Source organism: Mesoplodon bidens (assembly GCF_964165515.1).
Source record: "Mesoplodon bidens genome assembly, chromosome: 12".
In the NCBI taxonomy this organism is placed as follows: domain Eukaryota; kingdom Metazoa; phylum Chordata; class Mammalia; order Artiodactyla; family Ziphiidae; genus Mesoplodon; species Mesoplodon bidens.
Window position 1 is genome coordinate 50,997,894 of NC_138168.1, and position 24,577 is coordinate 51,022,470.

Genomic DNA, 24,577 nt, shown 5'->3' on the forward strand with positions numbered 1-24,577 from the left:
CTATTTAAAGGACGATGTGGCAATGCATGTATCTAGTTACTTGGTGCCACTGCTTAGCACTAAAATGACCATCAATCACATCCTTGTTTGCATTTCCCCATAGAATAGTTCAGGATCACAGAGGTCAAAAACTGAACTCTGCTATCTGCATGACCCCCATTCATGCCCTAATTTAAAGAGGTCTTAGTAAATGCTGGAAAAGCTAACAATAATAAAATAATCCCCTTAACAGTTAATACAAAAATACCATTAACAGAATTTTACCTCCTTACTTTTCATGTTGGATTAAATGAAGAAATGATATTTATGGTGCTTATAATGTCTTTTTTAGCCCATATTTATAAGCCCATATTTATTAGCCCACATTTATATTTATCTCTGAATATAATAGAAATACTCACAAATGTTTTTGCTCAGGATGGTGTAATCTAATAAGCGTAAAAACTTGAGGAAAACCACAGTAACTTAAACCAGCAGCACAAAGCCAATGTGACTTCTCAAAATACATTTAAACTAATTTTTAGCCCTATTTCTTAAATAATTATCATGCCTGTACCCATGCTGGTTACTATTTTTAAATTTTATATTGGAGTATAGTTGATTTATAATATTGTGTTAGATTCAGGTCTACAGCAAAGCAACTTAGTTATACATATACATATATCTATTCTTTTGCAGATTCTTTTCCCATATAGGTTAGTACATAGTATTGAGTAGAGTTCCCTGTGCTGTACGGTAGGTCCTTGTTGGTTATCTATTTTACATATAGTAGTGTGTATATGTTAATCCCAAACTCCTAATTTATCCCTCCCTCCCCCCCCTCCCCTCCCCTCCCCCCCACCTTTCCCTTTTGCATGCTGGTTACATCTTTCCTGCACCACTTAATTCTTACCTGTAGGTGGTATTTGGTAGAGTGGAGTAAAACTGGAAACTGGTTCTCTGTGTCCCTGAATCTAACTTTTGATTTTTACTAATCAGCCTTAAGTTATAACCCAAAATAGGTCCACCTGGGAATTGAGGTGGAGCCCACCTGATTTCCACCGTGTTGGGACTGGAGCTTTCAATATTTCTAATGAGAGGAGCAGTTTCAGGAACTGGAAGAGATAATGGTGACATCGTGAGCAGAAAATATACAGTGAAAAATGTAAAAATGTAAATAGGATAGGAAAAAAAGTTGTTTTTTTGAAAACAGCATAAATGAAGTATTTTTGTTAATATTCACAGGAGTGATAGAGAGAAGATAGCAATATATCTATGAGCTGCAATTCTTGATCCCTAAATGATACCAGTTAGCTACTTTCCTAAGGGACTCTTTCAAATGTTATTTTCCTCACTTCTAATTTATGCAATAAAATTAAATGTGGAAGTATGCAAATAGGATAAATGTTCTAGAAAAAAAGTGGTCAAAAATCTCCAGAGACCTAAACAAGTTGAAACGTGGGATGGAACCAGGTTAGGAAGAAGAGAATCTGTAATAAACTGGAGTCAATGATTAACACAAATTAAAAGAAGTAAGTCCTGGGGCCTATTCCCTCACTAGAGTGCTGTGGCCGGACTAGTTCCAGCTAAAGATATGGATTTAGATAAGCCTGAATTAGAACAGTCTGCTTCACTTTTGCTGGCATCAGCTCTGCTGACCTAGACTGTACTTTCCTCCCCCAGCTCCCAAGGTCCCCTGGAATGCAGGCGTTCTGTGCCTTAGCAACATCCCTTCCCTTATGAAGGATGAAAGGAGCATGCATTCACTAATTAAGCACTCACCCACAGACTTTAGGAGCTACCCAAGTGTCAAAGAACAGAAAGGAAAACGAATGATCTAACAGCCTATCTTCCATCCATGTCTCCACCTGCTTTCCATACCCCCCACGCCCTGAAACCACACCCTTTTTTTTTTTTTTTTTTTTTTTTTTTTGCGGTACGCAGGCCTCTCACTGTCGTGGCCTCTCCCATTGCAGAGCACAGACTCCGGACGCACAGGCTCAGCGGCCATGGCCCACGGGCCCAGCTGCTCCACGGCATGTGGGATCTTCCCGGACCGGGGCATGAACTCGTGTCCCCTCCATCGGCAGGCGGACTCTCAACCACTGCGCCACCAGGGAAGCCCAGAAACCACACCCTTTTATTTCCTCTTTCCATAGAAAGACAGACTGATGTCACTTTGCTCTTCAGTAGTCTCTCTGCCGCGGAACGATTTTGGCAGGTGCTCTGCATCGCCCCTGACCCTTTAGAGTGGGGAGAAAAGAGACAGTTCAGCCCTCACAATGGCTGCATTTCAAAAAGGCCTTTTAATTGATCTCTCAGCCTTTCTCTGATACAGTTCCTCCCCACCTCTCAGACAGAGCTTTAGCAAACACAAATACCATCACATCATTCCTCTGCTCCATGCACTCAGTCACCCTGGTGAACAGGGGAGTAGGAATCATCTGCCAGTGAATCAGAATCAGGATGTCAGAAAAACTAACTCTCTAGGGTCAGTGCCCAGACAGACATGACCTGCTCCACTTCAAGCATGTAGATGTCACATGGTGAACAGTGATTATTGTCCAAATCTCCCCCACAAAAATTGTCCCTGAAAAGGCTGGTCAAGTTAGGCAAGGTAAACATTCCACCTGATTAAGAAATTATCTTCATAAGGGCCCCAATTAAAAGGCAGTAATACCATCTAAAAACCATATATTTCCCATAGCTAAAAAAGAAAAGAATCATGAAATGATGGAACATGAAACAGATAACCTTATAAGTTTTGATGTGGCTAAAAAAAGTGACATAGAATTGAGGCATGAGATGCTATCCATGGAAAAGACCCCCAGTACAAGGACTGGAACACCTGGAGGGTATGTGGGCTTGCATATCCAGAGAAAGGCCCAGAAATGGAAAGCAAAATTTGCCTTCTTCATTATTTTGATTTGACTAGCCTTGGGCCCTGGACCACGGTATGTCTCCAGCACTGGAAAATGTTCCAACACTGTTGGAGTACATGAGGCATTGCTTTGAATGAAGAAGGATCCACGTATTCTACTCGGATCTGGAACATTTCGAATATGACCCTAGGCCAGTGTCTGACCTGAGGTCCCAAGGGTAGTCAGGGAATAATCAGCAGAGGTGCCACACATACCCTAAAATCTGATAAGCAAGAAGAGAGCACTAATCAGAGAAGAGGGAAAATGCCCCAACCAGCTTCATCAGCTGTCTAGCTATGCACTGTCCACAGCCTAGTTCACAGTGAGGGTCTCTGCACACAGCTGAATCTCCAGAACGAGGGGTAGGGACATATAACATCTGGCTTGGAATAAGTCCTCCCAAGTCCCTTCAGCTAACTCTAAGGGTGAGAGCACCAGACAACTCTCCCTGAGTGTCTGCCCCAGGCATTCACCTCCCTAAAAGGCTCTAGGCTTGAATCCTTTTCCTGGTATGGAAGTCACATCTTTGAAAGAAGAAATCAGAAAATGTCCCAATATGCATACTGTTTTTTAAAATCATCTCTAATCAAATGTTAAAGTATTATAATAACCTCCCAGCTGGTCTCACTACCTCTGTACTCTCCAGTCTCTCTCATTCCTTCAATCCATTCCATGTGTAGTGGCCAAAATTATCTTTTCAAGGAGTACTCAAAGCAACTACTCCTCTTCTTTAAAACCTTCCATAATTTCTGACTGCTAAATGAGGCTTATTCTGACCACCTTCTTTAATACACTCCCCATTTCTAAAGGACAGACCCTGCTCAAAACGTTCCTCTTACCATAGCACCCTGTATCTTCCTACTTACAATATACTTTTCTTATTTATTAGGTTTACTGCTTAGAGTATTTCTTCTCCACCAGAATGGGTATTTTTGTTTTGATCACAGAAGTATGGTGAGCACCTAGAACATAATTTGGCACCTAGCTAGGTACTCCATTGTTCGATGGGTCTATTAATGAAGGAATACATTTATTTCATTGTTTAAAATAAAATGAACTAACCAAAGCTTTGGAATAATCCCTGATTTCTTAAGCAACGTGTGCATGCCATACCTCCATAAGGATGAGTCCTATAACTGGGACTTGGAGGGGAATACAGTTGCAGCTGGGCTGTGAAGATCCAAACCACTCGAAAAATATATTCAGTGAAGGGATGCAAGGGCTCTACCACATAGGAGAGCTTGGACACGGCCTAAATCAACAAGAGATCAAAAATCAGCATTTATGGAATAGCCACTGTATACTGTAACTCAAGAGCACAGATTTGTTTGTAGATGATGGATGGCCTTCTGGATATGGAGTGACCCAAGGCCTCCCAGACCCGTTGAAATGGAGGCCTGGAGCTCAGAGCTGAGCCATCCCAACATCTGTCAACATAATTCACACCAAAATTCTTTCCTTCTTCAAAACTGCAAAATTATGGATTCAATTATATGGAATTTACCTCAAGGCTTTACTTTACTTTTCCATGTTAATATATTTGGTGTCTTGGGACTATTTTACTCTGAACATGCTTTTGATTTCCTAAAAGAGACCATCCTGGATGACCTCCCTGCCCTCCACCCTAGTTGGAATCATTTTCAGTGGGGTGGGCAGATAATGACCAATGATATAAGTAGTTGGTTATGTGATGCTGTACTGAAGGAATAATATATACATCCAATAATATATCTTCCTTAAAAATAAAAGGTTTAGCATAAAGAGTAGCAGAGATTAAATTTCATCTAATCCAACCACTCATTTTACGTTTGAATCTTCTCTAGAATGTCTTTACACCTATAATTATATGTAGTAATTTGGCACTTTTAATAATTTGAAGAAAAAGTCTCCGTTTAGGCACATGGGCAGCAGTTCATACCTCAGTGTAAGTCCAGCTTCCAGGCAGTTGTGCATATTTCCACTGAATGATGTATTTTACTCCAGAGGTGTTGGCCGATTTCCATCGTAATGTCACACTGTGGCTTCCAATGGAAGAAGCAAATGGTGCAGTGGGGAAGTCTGTATTTTCTGCGGAGAAAACAAGATTTCATTCACCATGTTCCCTGTCTGTCAAAGCAGGAGAGAGTGTCCCTGCTTCATCTAGTGCCCTCAGCACCCTCTTGCCACAATTATTCACCTGAACAATAACTAATGCACATATTCAAGTGATTTATTTTTTTAAATGAGCCAGTCGGTCTGGCAGCTTTTTTCCCCCATAGAACGCACTTATCTTTGACGATAGTTTTTTTTACAAGCAAGCAACATGGAGTGTTCTGAGACTGTCCAGTTTTCTCTTGTGATACCACTTCTATATAGGCTAAAAGGGTGGGCACCAAGGGTGTGTCTGGGGCAACAGAACCATCCACTACCCCAGGACATGTATCTCAAGATATATTTTAATTTTACACTGTATATCTACAGTTGTTGCCCATTTTGTCAACACATTATTTTTATATGTGCAAGTAGTTGTCTGTACTCCAAAGGATTCTATATTCTGCTGTTTTTTATTGTGAAATATTTCATAACTTTTAAACAGTAGCAACATTACAATTGGTACACACAGTTATTCGTGCTACTTCCCAGGCCCTGTGTGAGGGGTTAGAATTCTGAATGGTATGTACCACTGGGATGAAATTATTTTACTTTACTTTTTCTATTTTCCAAAATTGTGACTAATTTAATGCATTAGCTTGCTTTTTCGCCAGAATTTTTTATTGTGGTAAAATACACATGGCATAAAATTTACTATCTTAACCATTTTTAAGTGTACAGTTCTGTGGTATTGAGTACATTTATATTCTCGTACAACCATCACGACCGCCCATCTCCAGAACTCTTTTCATCTTGCAAAACTGAAACTAACCATTAAATAATAACTCCCCATTCCCCCTCTCCCTCCCCCTTCCCTAGGCAACCACCAATCTACTGTCTGTATAATTTTAAGTACTCTAAATACCTCATATAAGTGGAATCAAACAGTATTTGTCTTATTGTGACTGGCTTATTTCACTTAGCATAATGTCCTCAAAATGTATTCATGCTGTGGCATATGTCAGAATTTCCTTCCTTTTTGAGTCTGAATAATATCCCATTGTATGTGTATATTGCATTTTGCTAATCCATTCATCTGTCAGTGGACATTTGGGCTGCTTCCATGTTTTAGCTATTGTGAATTCAATATTTGAGTATAATAGGGGTGTATAAATATCTTTTTGAGACTCTGCTTTCAATTCTTTTGAGTATATACCCCAAAGTGGAATTGCCAGATCATGCAGTAATTCTGTCTTTAATTTTTTGGTTTTTTTCCACAGGAGTTATACCATTTTACACCCCCATCAACAGTACACAGCATTCCAATTTCTCCACAGCCTCGTCAACTCTTTTACTTTTCTGGGATTTTTTGCTTTTTTTTTTTTTTTTCCTTGAAGTGGTATTTCATTGTAGGTTTGATTTGCATTTCTCTAATGATTAGTAATGTTGAGCATCTTTTCATATGCTCTTTGGCCATTTGTATATCTTCTTTGTAGAAATGTCTAAGTCCTTTGCCCATTTTTTAATTGGATTGTTTGGGGGTTTTGTTGTTGAGTTTTAGGAGTTTACTATATATTTTGATATTAATCCCTTATCAGTTATGTGATTTGCAAATATTTTCTCCTATTCTATTGTTTGCTTTTTTTACTCTGTTGATAGTGTGCTTAAATTTTTTTAATTTTCATGAAGTTCAATTTGTCTATTTTTTCTCTTGTTACCTATGCCTTTTGTGTCATATCCAAATAATCATTGCCAAATTCAATGTTGTAAAGCTTTTGTCCTATGTTTTCTTCTAAGATTTTTTATAGTTTCAGGTCTTACATTTAGATCATTGATCCATTTTGAGTTATTTATTTATTTTGGGGGGCTGCATTGGGTCTTTGTTGCTGCACACGGGCTTTCTTTAGTTGCAGCGAGCGGGGGCTACTCTTCGTTGTGGTGCGTGGGCTTCTCATTGCGGTGGCTTCTCTTGTTGCGGAGCACAGGCTCTAGGTGCACAGGCTTCAGTAGTTGTGGCACGTGGGCTCAGTAGTTGTGGCTCATGGGCTCTAGAGCACAGGTTCAGTAGTTGTGGTGCGTGGGCTTGGTTGCTCCGTGGCATGTGGGATCTTCCTGGACCAGGGCTTGAACCCGTGTCCCCTGCATCGGCAGGCAGATTCTTAACCACAGTGCCACCAGAGAAGTCCCCATTTTGAGTTAATTTTTGTATATGATGTTTTATAAGGATCCAACTTAATTCTTTTCTATGTTGATATTCAGTTTTATCAGGACTATTTGCTGAAAAGACTGCCTTCTCCCCCATTGAATGGTCTTGGCACCCTTGTCAAAAATCAGTTAACCAGGGCCTCCCTGGTGGCGCAGTGGTTGAGAGTCCGCCTGCCGATGCAGGGGATACGGGTTCGTGCCCCGGTCTGGGAGGATCCCATATGCCGCGGAGCGGCTGGGCCCGTGAGCCATGGCCGCTGGGCCTGCGCATCCGGAGCCTGTGCTCCGCAACGGGAGAGGCCACAACAGTGAGAGGCCCGCATACCGCAAAAAGAAAAAAAAAAAAAAAAAAAAAAATCAGTTAACCATATATATAAGTATTTATCTCTGAACTCTCTATTCTAGTCCACTGATCTATATGTCTGTCTTTATGCCAGTACCACAGTATTTTGATTACTGTAGGTTTGTAGTAAGTTTTGAAACCAGGAAGTATGAATCTTCCAGCTTTGTTCTTCTTTTCAGGATTTGGGGTGCTTTGAGACTCCATATAAATTGTAGGATGGGTCTTTCCATCTCATGCAAAAGATCTGCAAAAACATCTTTGGAATTTTGATACGGATTGCATTAAATCTGTAGACTGTTTCGGTAATATTGACATCTTGACAATATACCAGGTCTTTCAACCAATGAATAAGGATGTCTTTCCATTTATTTGTCTTCTTTAATTTGTTTCAGAAATGTTTTGTAGTTTTCACTTTACAAGTCATTCACCTCCTTGGTTAAGTTAATTTCTAAGTGTTTTTATTCTTTTTGATGCTATTGTAAATGAAATTGTTTTCTTAATTTCCTTATCAGATGGTTCATTATTAGTGTATAGAAATGCAATTGATTTTCAAGTGTTAATTTTGTATCCTGCTATTTTGCCAAATTTGTTTATTAGTTCTAACATGGTATTTTGTGGTATCTTTAGGGTTTTCTGCATATAAGATCATAATATCTGCAAACAAAGAGAATTTTTACTTCTTCCTTTCAAATTTGGATGGCTTTTATGGGATCCATCAAATTTGGATGCCTTTTTCTTGCCTGATCGCTCTGGCTAGTATATCCAGTACTATATAGAAGTGGCAAAAGCAGGCATCTTTAGCTAAACTTAGAGGATAAGTTTTCTTTTATAGAAAAAGAATCACTACTCTGGTTCAGAAAAGATGGTAAAATTTTTAAGGAGCTTAAAATGATTAAATACAAACTCCCATGACCTATTTCCAGTTAAAGGAAAAGTTGACACAATTCTAATCACTATAGATACTGAATCTGAATTAATTAAAGTCCATACTACAAAAATACTCTGTGACCCAGAAAAAATAAAGCCACTGTCATCTGAGAGTTTAGCCCACAGAGTGGCTTAACACAACCCTTCTCTGCTTATTCTTCCATTTAGGGTTCATTTTTGGATACTATAACTATACAGGCAAAGCACAGTTCCATTTTTCCCTTTTTATAGGGGGAGATGCTTATCAGCAGGGATTGGATAGCTGTGGGATACCTTGAAGAGGAGTCCAGTGATGGAGTGGTCAGCAGAGCAAGGAAGACGAACCAGGAGACATCAGAAAACATGTAAGTTAAGAACTGGGCAGAAGGGGCCAGAGTTATATAAGTACAAGTAAATGTAAATTTCATAGCTAAATACAGACATATGTTTCAAAGCCATGGTGATGCATATGGAAAAGTAGAGATAAGGTAGGTTTATTCTAAAATATCAAGACAAGAGTGAACCAAATGAGAAAGAGGAAGCTAGGGACTTCCCTGGTGGCATGGCGGTTAAGAATCCACCTGCCAATGCAGGGGACATGGGTTTGAGCCCTGGTCCGGGAAGATCCCACATGCTGCAGAGCAACTAAGCCCTTGCACCACAACTACTGAACCTGTGCTCTAGAGCCCACGAGCCACAACTACTGAGCCCGTGTGCCACAGCTACTGAAGCCTGTGCACCTGGAGTCCGTACTCTGCAACAAGAGAAGCCACCACAATGAGAAACCTGTGCACCACAATGAAGAGTAGCCCCTGCTGGCCACAACTAAAGAAAGCCCACGTGCAGCAACAAACACTCAACGCAGCCAAAAATAGATAAATAAATGAATAAATTTATAAAAATAAAATTTAAAAAAAAAGGAAGAGAAGCTAAACTGAGCTATATACTATTTTCAATATATAGCAGAGTGGCTAAAAATAGGCTCTGGAATGGGATAAAATTCAAGTTACATCCTTCTCTGGCTATGCAGCCCCAAGTAAGTATTTACACTCGTGCCTTATTTTTCTCATCTGTAAAATGAGGAGGATGATAGTGTTTATACCTCTGAGGACAAAAAGAGCTAAAACCTATAAATTACTTAGAACTGTGCCTGACTCATAAATGCCTAATAAATAATAGCTATTTTTATTTCACTATATTATTAGCTGTTATCATTCCAACCGTGAGGAAAAGGTGAGGATGGAGGGTATCTAAAGGGTATCTAAAATAGAATAATGTAGCAGATCCACAGGTAAATGGACCAGTACCAGATGTGTTAAAGACAAACAGGGTCTTAAGTACATGGGTGAAAAGATTCATCAGAACAAACTAAAGATAAGGTCTGTAAGCACAAATGCCATATATGTAAACTTGGTACATCTCAGTTAGTGGTACATAGACATTGATAGCCAAATGAAAAATATAAAATATAAATATTTATATATAATTATATTTATATATAAATATAAAATATATAAAAAATATAAAATAAAGCACTGATTACACTTGTACTCTAACAGAATTGTATAATTAAGTTGGTAGTATAATTTTAGAATATAAGAAAAGGATATAAATCAAAGTTTCCCAAACTCTCTCAGTTCTGGCATCTTTAATATATTAGTAATTTTTGGGCTTCCCTGGTGGCACAGTGGTTGAGAGTCTGCCTGCCGATGCAGGGGACACAGGTTCGTGCCCCGGTCCGGGAAGATCCCACATGCCATGGAGCGGCTGAGCCCATGAGCCATGGCCACTGAGCCTGCGCGTCCGGAGCCTGTGCTCCACAACGGGAGAGGCCACAGCAGTGAGAGGCCCGCGTACAGCAAAAAAAAAAAAAAAATATATATATATATATATATATATATTAGTAATTTTTTCATGACCCACTAGAACAAAAGAATCACCTAAACAGTTCCATTTATTAAGTATTATAACTTGAGTATGTGTGTCCTATCAACTTAGTAGATGTTTGGGGAAAAACACATAAATTGAAAGACAAAATAATATATTTATTTCATCCCTAAATAAAAATAATTGCATACTACTCGGATCTGTGTGCCTACTGGGCACTGCACAACTTCTCAAATATTCTAATCAGACTGGACATCTCCATCCTTATTTCCTGTTCCTCGTTGTATTCCTCATGGTATTTGCTTTTTATCACAGCAACACCAAAAAAGCAGGATTGTAAAGATATGATAACATAGAAAGGAATGTAGTGCAATCCATTGTTTATACCATCAATTACCTCTGGCTAGTAGTTCCTGTGATGTCCAACAGACATCGACTACCCTTGTGTTTCCCTCAATGTTTAAAATGCCCCACACCTCCTTGTAAGGTAGATGTGATGCCCTGGGGAATCTCAGTGCACAGTTTGGAAACCACAGAATATAAATTTTATCCACAACTAACTCCCACTACACAGAAGGTAAAAACTGTAATACCACTACCCCTCCACAGAAATGTCAAGGAGGGTCTTTTGTGGGACATTAAAGGGCAGAAGCAAATCAGGATAGGAAGGCAAGATCCACCTTCCAATTTCCATCAGCCACTGAGAGCAAGGAGCAAGCCACTGAAACAAGGACTACAACTTATGGAAGAACCAATCATCTCTTGTTCTGGAAGGAACTGTCTATCTCCCAGTGGGAGGAAACACTGGGGAATTCTGGAAAAGTTAGCTGCTGACATATAGGCTATAATTTATCAAAGCGTTGGTCCTTCAGAAACCACTAGAGAATCAACACACTTGGGCAAAGTCACTTAGAGACACCCAACCTGCTCTGAAATAAGTCAGAGGGAGCTGGAAACCCAAGTTCCCTACTTAGTCAAAATTTAACACTGAGAAGGATAACTTCCATACATTGTGCAAATTTCCCAATGTCTTGTAGGGAGCCATAACTATAGTAGGTACTCGATTGAATAACTGTTAGCTGAGTAATGAAATGTGCATTAAATAAAATACTTCTACACTTTCAGTTCATTAAAACAGTGGCATTTCCTGACATCAAGTTGCTCAGGATTCACATTGGTCTTTCTCGTTAAGACAGAAGTAATTGCATCCACTGAACTGCGGGCAAAATCTCAAGTTCTAAACATGTCATGAGCTGTTTCCTCTATTTTGCTCTGAAAGAAGAGTTTTGCTGAGTCTGTCAAAATGGCTTCCACATTTGAAGTTATCAAAAAATATATATATATAGATCATACTGAGACATAGAAGTCTAGATATTTTAAGAGGTGGCTCATTACCCCTACATTAGCACAGGTCCCTGGAGTAGTGTAAATTATTTTCAGTAACAGTTGGTTGCGTCTGCTTACCTAGCACTTCCTCTTCATATGCACCTTCCCCGCTGCTGCAGCCGACCTCACAGGATTCTCGCTGTGGAAGACAGGTAGCATGCCAGTCAGCACAGCCTTTGTACTGCTTTTGCTGATAAGCTTCAAGTAAATTTTGAAATATGAATGCCTGATATATAAGCATACATGTATATCAAGTATTTCAGCTGTAATACTTAAGTTCCCATTTGCTAGTGGGATTAGAACAACACTTCTCAATCTTTCTTGACTGTGTACCAAATTCCAAAATACATTTAACAAAACAACTTAGTACACACATACATGTTGGGAAAAAAAGATTCTTGAAATGGTATTTTTCCCCCTGTTTTAACAGTTTTATTGAAATATATTTTACATAACCATAAAATTCGCCCATTTAAAGCACATAGTTCAGTGGTTTTTAGTATATTCAAAGATTTGTACAATCATCACTACAATCTAATTTTAGAATATTTTCATCCCAAAAAGGAATCCTGACCTGTGATGCAGTCTTATATGTTCTATTCTATGTCATTTTATTGTGACTCTTTATTCAGTAAATTGATTTCATGACCCTCTAATGGGTGACACCCCACAATGTGACAAAATACTGAACTCAACAATGCAATTATATGTTTGCCATCTTAGTCAAAGTTTTAGTGAGTTAATAACCTAAAGCTCTAGCCTAAAGTTATGCCTATTTATTTTATATATCCATGTCTTCCTTGAAAAATTAAAAATGGACTATAAACTTTATAGTAACTAAACATTTCAATGGTTGTCTTAATGCCAACGTTAAATTTTAAGGTCTACCAAAACCTAATGATGATTAACATGTTTATCTCATTAACAGAAAACATTTTGGTGACTGAGAGATAAATTTCCTGCAAATTTTAGCAGGTGCATTAACAATAGTTAATGGGGTGGGGTGGGGGAAACTTGGAGAAAAGTTACACATCGTAAAACTACAACACAATCATGATCAATCTTCCTGCTCTCACTCAGTTTACAATACCTAGGACAACATGCTATTGTTTCTCATGATAATAGTGGAAACCATGATACAATGCATTTACTCTGAACATCCAGGTAGAGAAGGGCTGTAATTTGCAAATACTTAGCTGTCCCACGTTTGATCTGTGCACTCAAAGGAAGTGGAGCCTGATAAGCCTAGGTTTGCTTAGTTAAGGATTAATTTAAAAACTTCAGTTTGGGCTCAGGATTATTTAACTTAAGGGTTTAGTATACTTTTCACATCTTCTTTGCAGGTTTCAGTAAAATACATTCAACACATTCATTAACTGCAGAGAATAAATATACCAAGTGGGAGCAAAATTATCATTAACATAGGATTTTCTTTTCAAGAAAGAAAACTGAGGAAGAAGAAAGGAGATGGAATAATGTTTATCTGGAAATGTAGCTAGTCCTGACCTAAGAGTTTAAATGTTTCATTGTGTTTACTTTGGTGAAGCTTGTATTTTTTTCCAGCTTTTTTGAGATAAATGATTACCACCAAAGCATTAGCTAACACCTTCATCCCATCATATAATTACCATTTCTTTTTTGTGATAAGAACATTTAAGATCAGCTCTTTAGCAGCATTCAAGTACATAATACAGTGTTATTAGCTGTAATCACCATGCTGTACATTAGATCCCCAGAACCTGTTAATCTTATAACTAGAAGTTTGTACTCCAAGGACTTTAAATGTTTTCTCAAGTGGAGGCAAAAGCTATTGATTAGGATTTCCTTCTCTCTCTCTCTCTCTCTCTCTCTCTCTCTCTCTCTGTGCCTTCCTCTCTCTCTCTCTAATCTAACATTAGACTTCAAATGAAATTATCCACTGTTTCTCAAGCTCAAGTTGCCTGGAGAGAATCTAAAGGAATTCGGATTTAAGAAATTCACAGAATCTGAGCTCACAGCCCCTGGATGGGGCATTTATACAGCATATTCCAGGCTACTGAGCTGCCATTCCCACTGCAGAAGCCAAGTTCATACTTCCCAGGGGCTGCACCAGTTTGCTGTCTCTGTTCTCACAGCAGTAAGACCATTTTTATCATCATCCCTCTGGCTCCATGCTTGTGTTTCCCAGACTGGAACACCTGCTGTCAGTGCCTTTTCTTATTCCTGTAGCACAAGGAGGACCACCCTCCTGGGATGCCTCTACTGCAGAGTCTCCACACCAATTGTGGCTTCATCTCCTAAAAAATCATTCATTCACGCATCAAAAAATATTTATTAATACCTTTTATATGCCAAGCACTGTTTTAGGTTTTAAGGATATGGCAATGAATAAGACAGGCAAGTTCCCTGACTTCATGGAATTTACATTCTCTTAGAAGGGAAGAGCCAGTAATGGAGTAACACACTTAAAAAATAAAATATGCTCAAATAAGAAAAGTGCTATGAGGAAAATAAAACAAGTCAAAGGCAGACGGCATGACCAGACAGGAAGGAGACTAACTTTAGTGAGGGGACTCAGGAAGAACCATGCAGAGGTGACCCTCAAGTCAAGACCTGAGTGATTAGAAGGAGCTGGCCTTGCAAAAATCTGGGCAAGGGCAAACACCCTGAGGCAGGAATGTGCCACGTATACTCAGAGAAGAGGGAAAGGCCAGTGTGGCCAGTACAGAGCACAAGGAAGAGGGGGCAAGATGAGGCAGGGGCGTCAGCAAACACCGGCAGTCTGTATTTTTTCTCAAATGGCAATAAGAAGCCATAAAAAGGTTTTTAGAACCTTTTAGATTAGGATAATCTAATTTGTGTTCTTCAGGGATAAGCCACCTTACTTGCTAACATCATTGTCCAAGTTTTATTTTGCTAAGCTACCACTTGTAAAACTATTGCCTCCAAGAAACATGTGGGCAGATTCCAAGCTTCCTAGGTTGAAGCATTGATGGTTGAGGAGTTGATTTCCTAAAGGTGTGAGCAGCTGAGTTTAAAATATCTCCCTCGGGACTTCCCTGGTGGTCCAGTGGCTAAGACTATGTGCTCCCAATGCAGGGGGACCACGTTCGATCCCTGGTCAGAGAACTAGATCCCACATGTTGCAACTAAGACCCGGTGCAACCTAATTAATTAATTAATTAATTAATTAAATATCTCTATGTTTATCTCTACCTCCACCTCTATTGAGCATGTATTACTGTTCAGTTCTACATTACTTAATGTATAAAATAGCAAAATATAATAGAAAAGAATAGAATAATTATATGTTACAATAGAGAGAAAAGATGTACATTACATAAGCACAGACAACTGGGCAGCATACTGAGGAACAGGGAACTACCACACTGGAAACCCAGTCCTGGGCTGCTTCAACGTTTGAGACACTTTAACTCTCTCTGGCTTCTAAACACAATCCTCCAGGGACTGTTTTTTTGGCTGCTTTTATTTTGGTCACATAAGAGAGTTCTCAGGCAGTCTTTTTTTTTTTTTTTTTAATGTCAATCAGGAAAGAACGTTAATTATCTATTTACATACGGGGCAAATTTTCTTCTCAGTTTTATCTCTTCTTACCCAACTCAATCACCAGCCACCCCCAAGGAAAAATCACTCAGGTACAGGGTTGCTGCAGACTATTGAGAAAATATTCCAATTTACTTTTTTGTTTTTACTTTATTTTCCACTCAAATGAAATTTTTCTATTTTACTAATGAATGACAATCTCTGTTTCTTCCTCAGGCAAGATAGGATAGTTCTGTTCTCTGGTTTCAAGGACATTTTAAATAGAATACAGCATAGATGTTAAAGTGAGAAATAATGCATTTTCATCATAAATGCTTATTGTCAAATAAACTAAAATGAATTCTGAAGGGTATGGAATCCAGGACAGGGAAGTTTAGTTGAAGGAGATTGAGTAAGAAAAGATCAAAATCCCAAGGTCTTTCTGAAGGGAGAAGAAAGTCAAGCGCAGGAGAGGGAGCTCCTAGGGGGAGGGAGACTGGGGGCAGGGATGGCGGGGAGGCGTTGATAAGAAGAGACCTGGGCACCAGAGTCTGCACAAGGTCCCTTATTGTCATAGCAGGAAGTAAATTAATTAGTTAAAATTAAAATTTTAAAAAGCTGTGTTTCAAATTGTTGTTGAAAGAGTTCGCTGAATAAGGACGAAAATTGTAACTAAAGGGATCTCTCCTTTTTTTTTAACATCTTTATTGGAGTATAATTGCTTTACAATGGTGTGTTAGTTTCTGCTTTATAACAAAGTGAATCAGCTATACATATACATATGTCCCCATATCTCTTCCCTTTTGCGTCTCCCTCCCACCCTCCCTATCCCACCCCTCTAGGTTGTCACAAAGCACTAAGCTGATCTCCCTGTGTAAAGGGATCTCTTCTAATGCACTGTATTAATGATAGCGCATAGGCTTTATGGGGAAGAAATGAAATCAGCGGAGATGAGGATAGTTCTCCATGTGCCTTTTCCTCTTTTCCTGCCACCCTCTCCCACCCAGGCTTCAGTAATCAGAACCTTTCAAACCAGATTAGAGTCATATACATGTACATATGTGAATGCGTGTGTGTGCATACACACATCTATATATATTCATATATGCATTTTAGGTAGGCACACAGATATATAAAGCGCAGCAAATACTTCTGTCAACATGGAATTACACAGTCATTTCTATAGCCAGAGTAGAACACTCCCAGGAAGAACATTTCTGCGCATTAAGAGTGACTCCGTTTTCTTCATTCTTATTTTAACAGCTTTTTAAGGACGAGAGAGAAGGACATGGGGTTTAATGACCTGTTTTCTGTAAGTGACTGACACTCACCTCACAAACAGCAGCATAGGTATCATTCTGCATAGAAAGAAAAGGAAAGTAAAATTATTGAAAATCTCTAAAGTTGTAAATAATTTTAATGACACTTAGCTAGGCGTTTCTTCCAAATTAATTTCTTGCTCCACCACTGACAAAATAATCAATAAAAAAATATCAGAAGCAAGGGAGCCCATAGATGGGCCTTCCATCCAGGAAGGCTGCTGTACAAATAGCTATAAAAATTATGCTTTGCACCATTGGAGAAACAGGGATGCATGATGTCTACTAAAAAATCCCAGTCAGTTAAGAGGTAATCTGTCATGGGCCAGGCTAGAGAATGAAGGGGTGTTGGCAGGTGCCCGGGGAGACAGAACCTGAAATGAAAACCACCAACAGCTCTGGCTAGGAAAGGCCAGTGGGTTCCTCTGCCCAGACTGGCTGCTCCAGCGTCCACTCTGCTTCCTGGACTGTTACTGGCAACAAATCGTACTTCCCATTCACTCACTCAGCAAGTGCGATCTGAGCACCTGCTACGAGCCCCTCACTGTGTTCAGTGCAAGGGACACAGTGTGAACAAGACAGAGAGGATCCTGCCTTGATGGGCTTACATGTCGGCAAAGGATACTAAACATGTAACTAGACAAATAATGATTTAAATTGACATTTGGACAAAGTGCTACCAAGGAGAAGGAAAAGTGTTTTTAGAGTGTGTAATAATTCCCAAGTGCAGACGGTATCTGCTCCATCTTTTGGTAAATTCCATTCTATGAAGCACACAGTCACAAGCATGAGAGTGGGTTTTAAGTGACTCCCATAGCAGAGATCTGTGAAGACACACTATATAAGAAAAGCTATAAGGACTGTACATAAGGAGATGTTAATGATGGATTTAAATCTCAATGCTATAATTTGAGTCATTAATAGAAAATGATATTACCTAAAGTTATCATGATCCTAACTGATTTAATCTCTGACTTGAACAACTTGAACAAAGAAACCCGTTTTTTCTCTTTTTTTATAAATTTATTTATTTATTTATTTTTGGCTGCATTGGGTCTTTGTTGCTGTGCGTAGGCTTTTCTCTAGTTGCAGCGAGCGAGGGCTGCTCTTTGTTGTGGTGCGCGGGCTTCTCATTGCAGTGGCTTCTCTTGTTGCACAGCACAGGCTCTAGGCACACAGGCTTCAGTAGTTGTGGCACATGGGCTCAGCAGTTGTGGCTTGCGGGCTCTAGAGCGCAGGCTCAGTAGTTTTGGCGCAGGGGCTTAGTTGCTCCGCGGCATGTGGGATCTTCCCGGACCTGGGCATGAACCCGTGTCCCCTGCATCAGCAGGCAGACTCTCAACCACTGCGCCACCAGGGAAGCCCTGCGACCCATTTTTAAATTACAAAATTCTTAGCCATGAGATTGGAGTAATTATAGTGTAACAGGCACTATCCCTAGCAGGGAGATTCAATTATTATCCTCATTTATCGATAAGGAAAGCAAAATACCAAGGGTGAAGTACCTTAACAAAGTCACACACTAATTGGCAAAGCCAGGATAAATGAAAAATGAAAAATAAAGTACTGGGGACGTATTTCCTATACAAAGTGGAGTAAACCCAGGTGTTTGTGCCCTCTGGATGAGATTGCTACCATGTTCCCTGAAGAGAAACTGAACACGACCTAGGACCCTGTTATCCAAAGTGTGGTCTGGAAACAACAAGCATTGCATCACCTGGGAGCTTGTTACGAGTGCAAAATTTCAGGTCCTGCCCAAAACCTACTGAATCAGAGTCTGCATTTTAGCAAGATCCCCGATATTTGCATATTAAAATTTGAGAAGTGCAGGGCTAGGAAATTTAACAAATACCTAACATTCTACTGAAAGGCCTTTATAATTTGGAGCAACTGGTCATCTCCAGGTTCCATGGTTTGCATTAACTTCCCTCCATCTCCAGTTGCATTAATAATGTTGATCTCATTTTTTCTATTACTATGTATTACTCATACTTTTGCTTTAGAGTCAAGCAAACTAATCGACAGCCAATGGAAGCTGAAATGGGAATCCTCTTGGAGAACATTTCTCTTAAGGGAAACATTAGTATCAAAACAGAAACATAATTAATACTTACACACTTTAAAGTACAGTTTTCCTGATCTGCAGAGGTCCAAAAATGACATCCTTGGATGCACTACAAGAGACAATAAGAGACAATGATGACTGAAGAAGGATGATTTTTTCTTGTCACCCGAAAGTGCAAATAGTGACATGAAGTTTTTCTGAAATAGAAATCTACCAAGGGATCTGTGGCCTCACAAGGATCAGGACCTTTGGAATTCTAAGCAGAGCTGACATATTTACAGGCAGACAGGTCTTGGTGCAGCTCAGCATTGCTGAGTGGAGTCCAGCCTGGGGCGGGCAGGCCTGGATCCCAGAGAGCACCAGACCTTCAGGGAATGCACTGTCCATTGGGTGCTTGGCAGCAGGTTAAGTCCAGGACAGCGTGGCATCAAGCATATTATATAGGTCAATGGGGTGTTCTCACACAACAAACATAAAGCAAAGCTGGGGACTCAAACAGAAGGCAGCCCATCAAAACCTAAGTAGGTGGACAGTTTGGGAAGTCAGCTGCCCACTAGCTGGCTTTCACCCCTTAGCTGCTCTGAAAACCTGCTTGCAGAGCTGCCCTGGCCTCCTACTGAACAGATTCAGCCAGTTCCTCCTTCCCTTACCTGGTTTGTCTGTGCCTGTGATTGTGTTGACCTTTCCGTCCACAGGCCATGATGACACCTAGATCCCACCTTTTTCTCAGTTCCTTCTACTTTGCCATCTCTTTTTTCCTCTCCTTACTCCTTCTGTGTTTGTGTCCTATCCTCAACTTTTTCTCTTCTCACTCTTCAAGTTCTCCAAGTGAACTCATCCCCCACCTCAGCTTCAACCTTGCAAGGTGTCAATAACCCCCACATGTGAACCTCAGCTGAGACTCCTTCTGGAGCTCCAGACACAGATTTCCAATTGCTCATTAGATATCTCCATTTAAGTCCCTACAATACCTCAAATTCAGCAAATGAAACATCAGATTCCTCACTTTCTACCCTCTAATTTGCTCACTCTCCTGCGTTTCCCATTAGTATGCTTCAATCTTCTGAGCTGCCCGAGCCAGGAACCAGGGTGGCTTCTCTTTCTGCCATCCCCTTGCCCCATGGACAATCCATCATCAAGTCCTATTGACTCACCCCTTCGTTACCTGGATTCTATCTGGGTTCCTCGCTCACTCACTGCCCTTGCTTTTCTGTGCCTGCCACCGCTTGCCAACAGCCTCATGTGGGACCTCTCTTGTTTCCACACTTGGAGTGATCTTTTTAAAACAAAACCTAATCATATCCTTCTCTTACCTAAAACCTTATGTGTCACTGAAACCAAATTACCAACATGGTACTCACAGCTCTCCACCATGTGGGCCTGCCTAGCTTGCCAACCTCTTCTACCTGCCATCTCTGCACACACGCCCTGTCCTCCAAGCAAGCTGAAATCCTCCTCTTCTCCTGCACCAGTCAAGCTCTCTGAAACCGTTGTGTCTTGGCACGAAGGCTCCCTCTGACCGGTGTACCTCTCCCCTCTAGTCCATCTTTCTAGTTTTAGCCATGCAGGCAAGCAAGTGCTTTTCCTCTTATGTATTCTCTTTGCTCCTCCTACACACTGCTGATCTGACTCTCACATGGCTGTCTGGCCGTGGTTTTATCCGTGTGTCTGTCTCTCCCACAAGGTTGAGAGTCCTTTAAAACAGAGACCCTATTTTACTCATTCTTAAGTCTCTACTACCCAGCACAGTGTCTGGTTTAGTCTTACACTTGGAGTCCCTAAACGCTTGTTGAGTAAATGGATATAGGTGCAGAATAGTGATAAAACCATAAATGTAATTATTAGAAGAACCAGTGGAGATTATCTAATCCAACCCTTTCAGAATACACATACTTTAGTAGTTTTAACTACATCTCAGAAATTTTAAGGAATTTGCCCAAAGTCACATAGCAATGTAGAATCAAAATCATGGTCATGGCTTAGTCCTGTGCTCTTTACACTTCAACACACTGTTCCTGAACTCATGTTTGAATACTCTGTGATTCAGACTTCTCTCTGTTTTCCATCCAGCTTCCTCCATCAGGCACAAATAAATGAGCTTTTATTTAGGAATTATTCTATGATGATCAAACCTGACCATTGTCCCTTTTTTATCAATGCAAACACTATAAAGTCCCAGGAGGTGGAAGAGATTACTCACCGGTTCACTCAGATTGTATGGTGTGCTGACATCAAGCTGTCTGCCCTGAAATGAAGAAGGAAGGAGTGAACACCCCTATCAATCCTGTGTTCAGTATAACTACCCCACCTTTTTTTTAAAGCTTCCTGGAGTAGTGTTGCCTCCTCAGTGTTTTCTAACTGTAAAGTAAGGAGCCAACTGTTTCAAAGTTGTTAAATCAGTCATTTTTAAAACCAGACAAATTGCCAGTGCAAATTAACAGGCATACCTTGGAGATATCGCAAGTTCAGTTCCAGACCACCGAAACAAATAGAATCACACAAATTTTTTGGTTTCCCAGTGCATATAAAAGTTATGTTTGCACTACAGTAGTCTATTAAGTGTGTAATAGCACTATGTTTAAAAAACATAATGTGCATACCTTAATTTAAAATACTTTATTCCTAAAAAAATGCTAACCATCATCAGACAACACAAGGTTACCACAAATCTTCAATTTGCAAAAAACTGCAATATATGCAGAGTGCAGTAAAACGAAGTATGCCTGTCTAAGATGTAATGCTTAAGGACTCTGCAGAAATGATAAAGTTGGGAGTTGGGGTGTAGACAAAAGGAGTAGTTAAGAACAATGGAGAGGTTCTACATAGTATTAAATAAGTCTGTGAATTAGTCAATTAATCAAGGACTGCTGGATTACAGATGAATTATGTTTGCATTTTTCTTTCTTATTTTTTTAAGAGACTGAAACAACCATTGACTGCATTTAATTAACATTATATAACAGACTATACAAAAATATTCATATTCCAACCTAACTCTGTATAAATTTGCATTCATTACACACAAGGTAAAAATGTGGGCATTTCCCTAGGCAAGATTTTTCAAGGTGTATCTCTTTCTTGTGTTTCCATATTTATTATTTTGGATTTTTTTTTTGATAATGGAAAAACTATTTTCCTCCATCCAAGAAATTGCTCCCAGTATAGAAATCATTAGTGAGCTTGGATATGAAATTCAGAAGTGGGAAAATGAAGTCATAAGCTAAACAGACTATTTGATCATGAGATTAATAACCTGAAGCCCAGAAACAACTTGATTTTGTTCCTTATAAAGTCTCATGTACTAATATGAATAGTACATCTTAATTCTCATGGCTATGCAGTATTTGGGGTTTATATAGCCAGTCAGTCTCCAACTCTTTAGCAAAGGGATTTTCAGAAGTTCTGGTAACAAAGGAGTTAATGGAATGGCATTACTATTAAAAGATTTATGCTAACCAGGTGTTTGAGTTGGTTGAAAAGTCAACCATTTAACATATAACCATTCTGTTGTAAATACTGTACCACCAGAAGACAGATGAAATAGTTTTGTATAAAACTATGGTTTAAAAAACAATAAGGGTAATGAAAAAAACATTATGTTCAAATTTTCTTGAGTAAATTGCCAACCACATGACCCGGAGAATGCCACAATGTCCTGATACCAGCAACTCACTTAAATTGTCTCATGCAGAGACAAAGGTGGTACTGGGGGCTTTAAAACATAAATATAGGATATGCATACCTGAAACAGATTGATGACTATGCTAATCACGTATACAATTATATGTGTCATGTGCAAAAACTCATTCAAAGGACTCCAAGGTTATGGTGGCCTATACCATCATACTTAGAGACTTTCAGTTTGTCTGAATAATGACTTTAAGACTGTTAACCCTGTCGCCTTCACACTATTTTGCTGGAAATTCTGCCTGTTTGGGAATACTGTGGTTTTTCAGGCTTACAGTCTGGAGCTTGCTTTATACAAACTAACCACTAAAAATGGGGGTGGGGGGCTTTTCATGAAATGAGCATTATAGGAACTAACCTCTGGGTTAAATACTACAATCATTCACAGGTGGGATTAACGGGGGTTTCGTAACTTTCCAGGAAGGGATTTACATATGCCTAAAGGAAGCCACTGCTGAAACAGGTTGTTTTTTCCTTTGGGGCGGGGGCGGGGTGTTAGGGGGTTGGGTGTGCAATTTTCACTAAGCAGGAAAGTAACCATATCTGTTCATGGTTACAGAGCTGTTGTGCTTTTAAGTATCCGTATCCATCTTCCTGCTCTACTCTTGGATCTCACAAATGAAACGACTTGTAGGTGACTACTAGAGCCTGCTACTGTAAAATGAAACAGAAAACCACCCATTGTCATCAAGAGTTACTAGATTCCCCTCTGGCTTTCTCATGAATCACCAAGTTAAATGTACAGTCACAACCCAGAAATTTCTAGATTGTTCACAAATGCCCAATAGGTCAAGCGTGGTGAATATTTAACAGCATTTCAGTTGAAGACCATCCTCTCTTCATTCACACAGTCATGGCATCATATTTTTTTGCCAATAGTTCAATGAAGTCAGGGTGTTTGTTTTTTTTCTTAAAACAAACCAAAACTAAAGTCTCATTTTTCTCATAGATAGATATGAGATTGATATTAATTTTTAAAAGCCCAATTTTCAGACACATTCTAGGCTTTACACAGATGCAGTGTGTATGTACACATGTGTGCAAGCAAGTGCAGCAGCTGCCATGTGTCAAAATGGGGATCAGGCCTTCTAGCCCTGCCTGATGGCACATGGCATCTTTCTGTTTTAAAAGCAGTCTTATTAAGAACAGAGGAAAAATACAAATTCAGAATTTTTCTTATAGTAAAACAACAGATTACTCTGTTTATTTCTCACATTTTCACAAATTTTAAGAACTTTTTTGTGCTGGAGGAAAATAAAAGAAATGGAAACTAAGGTGGGAAAAGTCTATAAATTGTCCATCCTGTCCCTGGTCATTTTTGAGCAGAAGGACTTACAAAGGATGGCAATGCTGAGTCTGTGATAATCAGATATGCACCCGAATAGCCCTACATGGATATGATCTAATTTGTCAACCTGCCTCACTCATTGACTTAGAATTATAGGCAGAGGAAAAGTAAGTGAATATTTTTAGTAACTCTAATTGGTATTGAGCAGAACCTCCCCTTAAAAGTTGCTGAATTCGAACCATTGAATTGGAGAGGTGATTAATTCAGCAAGGAGCATGCCATCTGTCCTGGGCTGACCCAGCACTACAAGCAAGATACGTTCCAAGAGACAATCGAAAATCTATAGGGGCTTGGGAGGTGGCTTAAGCATCTGTTGTGGCCTTCCAAACAGTCTGTGCTTTTCAGAGGGAAGAGAAAAGGGGCCATTACTGAGTTCGTGGAGCCCTCTCTCTCCCTTCCACGTAAGTACCATCCATTTTGCTCTCCACTCTCTCCAGCATCTAGAACGGTGCCAGAGGGATAATGAGTGTTCAATAACTATAAGCTGAAGGAATAAATCCATGAATTCAACATGGCCTACTACTCAGGAATGGTCCAGAAGTCATGTCTCTTGGAAGCATCATCCAGTGACCTAGCGTCATGGGGGTTTACTTGAGAAGTAATCAGACACAGGAACCAAAGGACAAATGTTGACTTTTTTCCTCTCATTTGATGTGTAAATAAAGATTCCTCTAGGGCTTCCCTGGTGGCGCAGTGGTTGAGAGTTCGCCTGCCGATGCAGGGGATTCGGGTTCGTGCCCTGGTCCGGGAAGATCCCACATGCCACGGAGCGGCTAGGCCCGTGAGCCATGGCCTCTGAGCCTGCACGTCCGGAGCCTGTGCTCTGCAACAGCAGAGGCCACAACAGTGAGAGACCCGCGTACCGCAAAAAAAAAAACAAAAAACAAAACTGTATCTTTTAGATTAATTGTGCAAGCACATATTCACAGTTCTTTGCTT

The 24,577-nt window shown here is 39.8% G+C and overlaps 1 protein-coding gene across 2 annotated transcripts in view; it reads right to left on the reverse strand.

Moving 5' to 3' along the window:
- The window catches only part of ROS1 (ROS proto-oncogene 1, receptor tyrosine kinase), a 115,070-nt gene that overhangs the window by 85,063 nt on the left and 5,430 nt on the right, over nucleotides 1-24,577 (reverse strand). For both annotated transcript variants that reach the window (XM_081250805.1, XM_081250804.1), the window contains exons 2-8: nucleotides 20,804-20,848; nucleotides 18,653-18,712; nucleotides 16,551-16,577; nucleotides 11,776-11,836; nucleotides 4,819-4,967; nucleotides 4,014-4,152; nucleotides 893-1,094 (exon numbers count right to left, since the gene is read on the reverse strand). In XM_081250805.1, coding sequence (XP_081106931.1) covers nucleotides 893-1,094; nucleotides 4,014-4,152; nucleotides 4,819-4,967; nucleotides 11,776-11,836; nucleotides 16,551-16,577; nucleotides 18,653-18,712; nucleotides 20,804-20,848 — 683 coding nt within the window. The remainder of the gene's footprint in view (nucleotides 1-892; nucleotides 1,095-4,013; nucleotides 4,153-4,818; nucleotides 4,968-11,775; nucleotides 11,837-16,550; nucleotides 16,578-18,652; nucleotides 18,713-20,803; nucleotides 20,849-24,577) is intronic.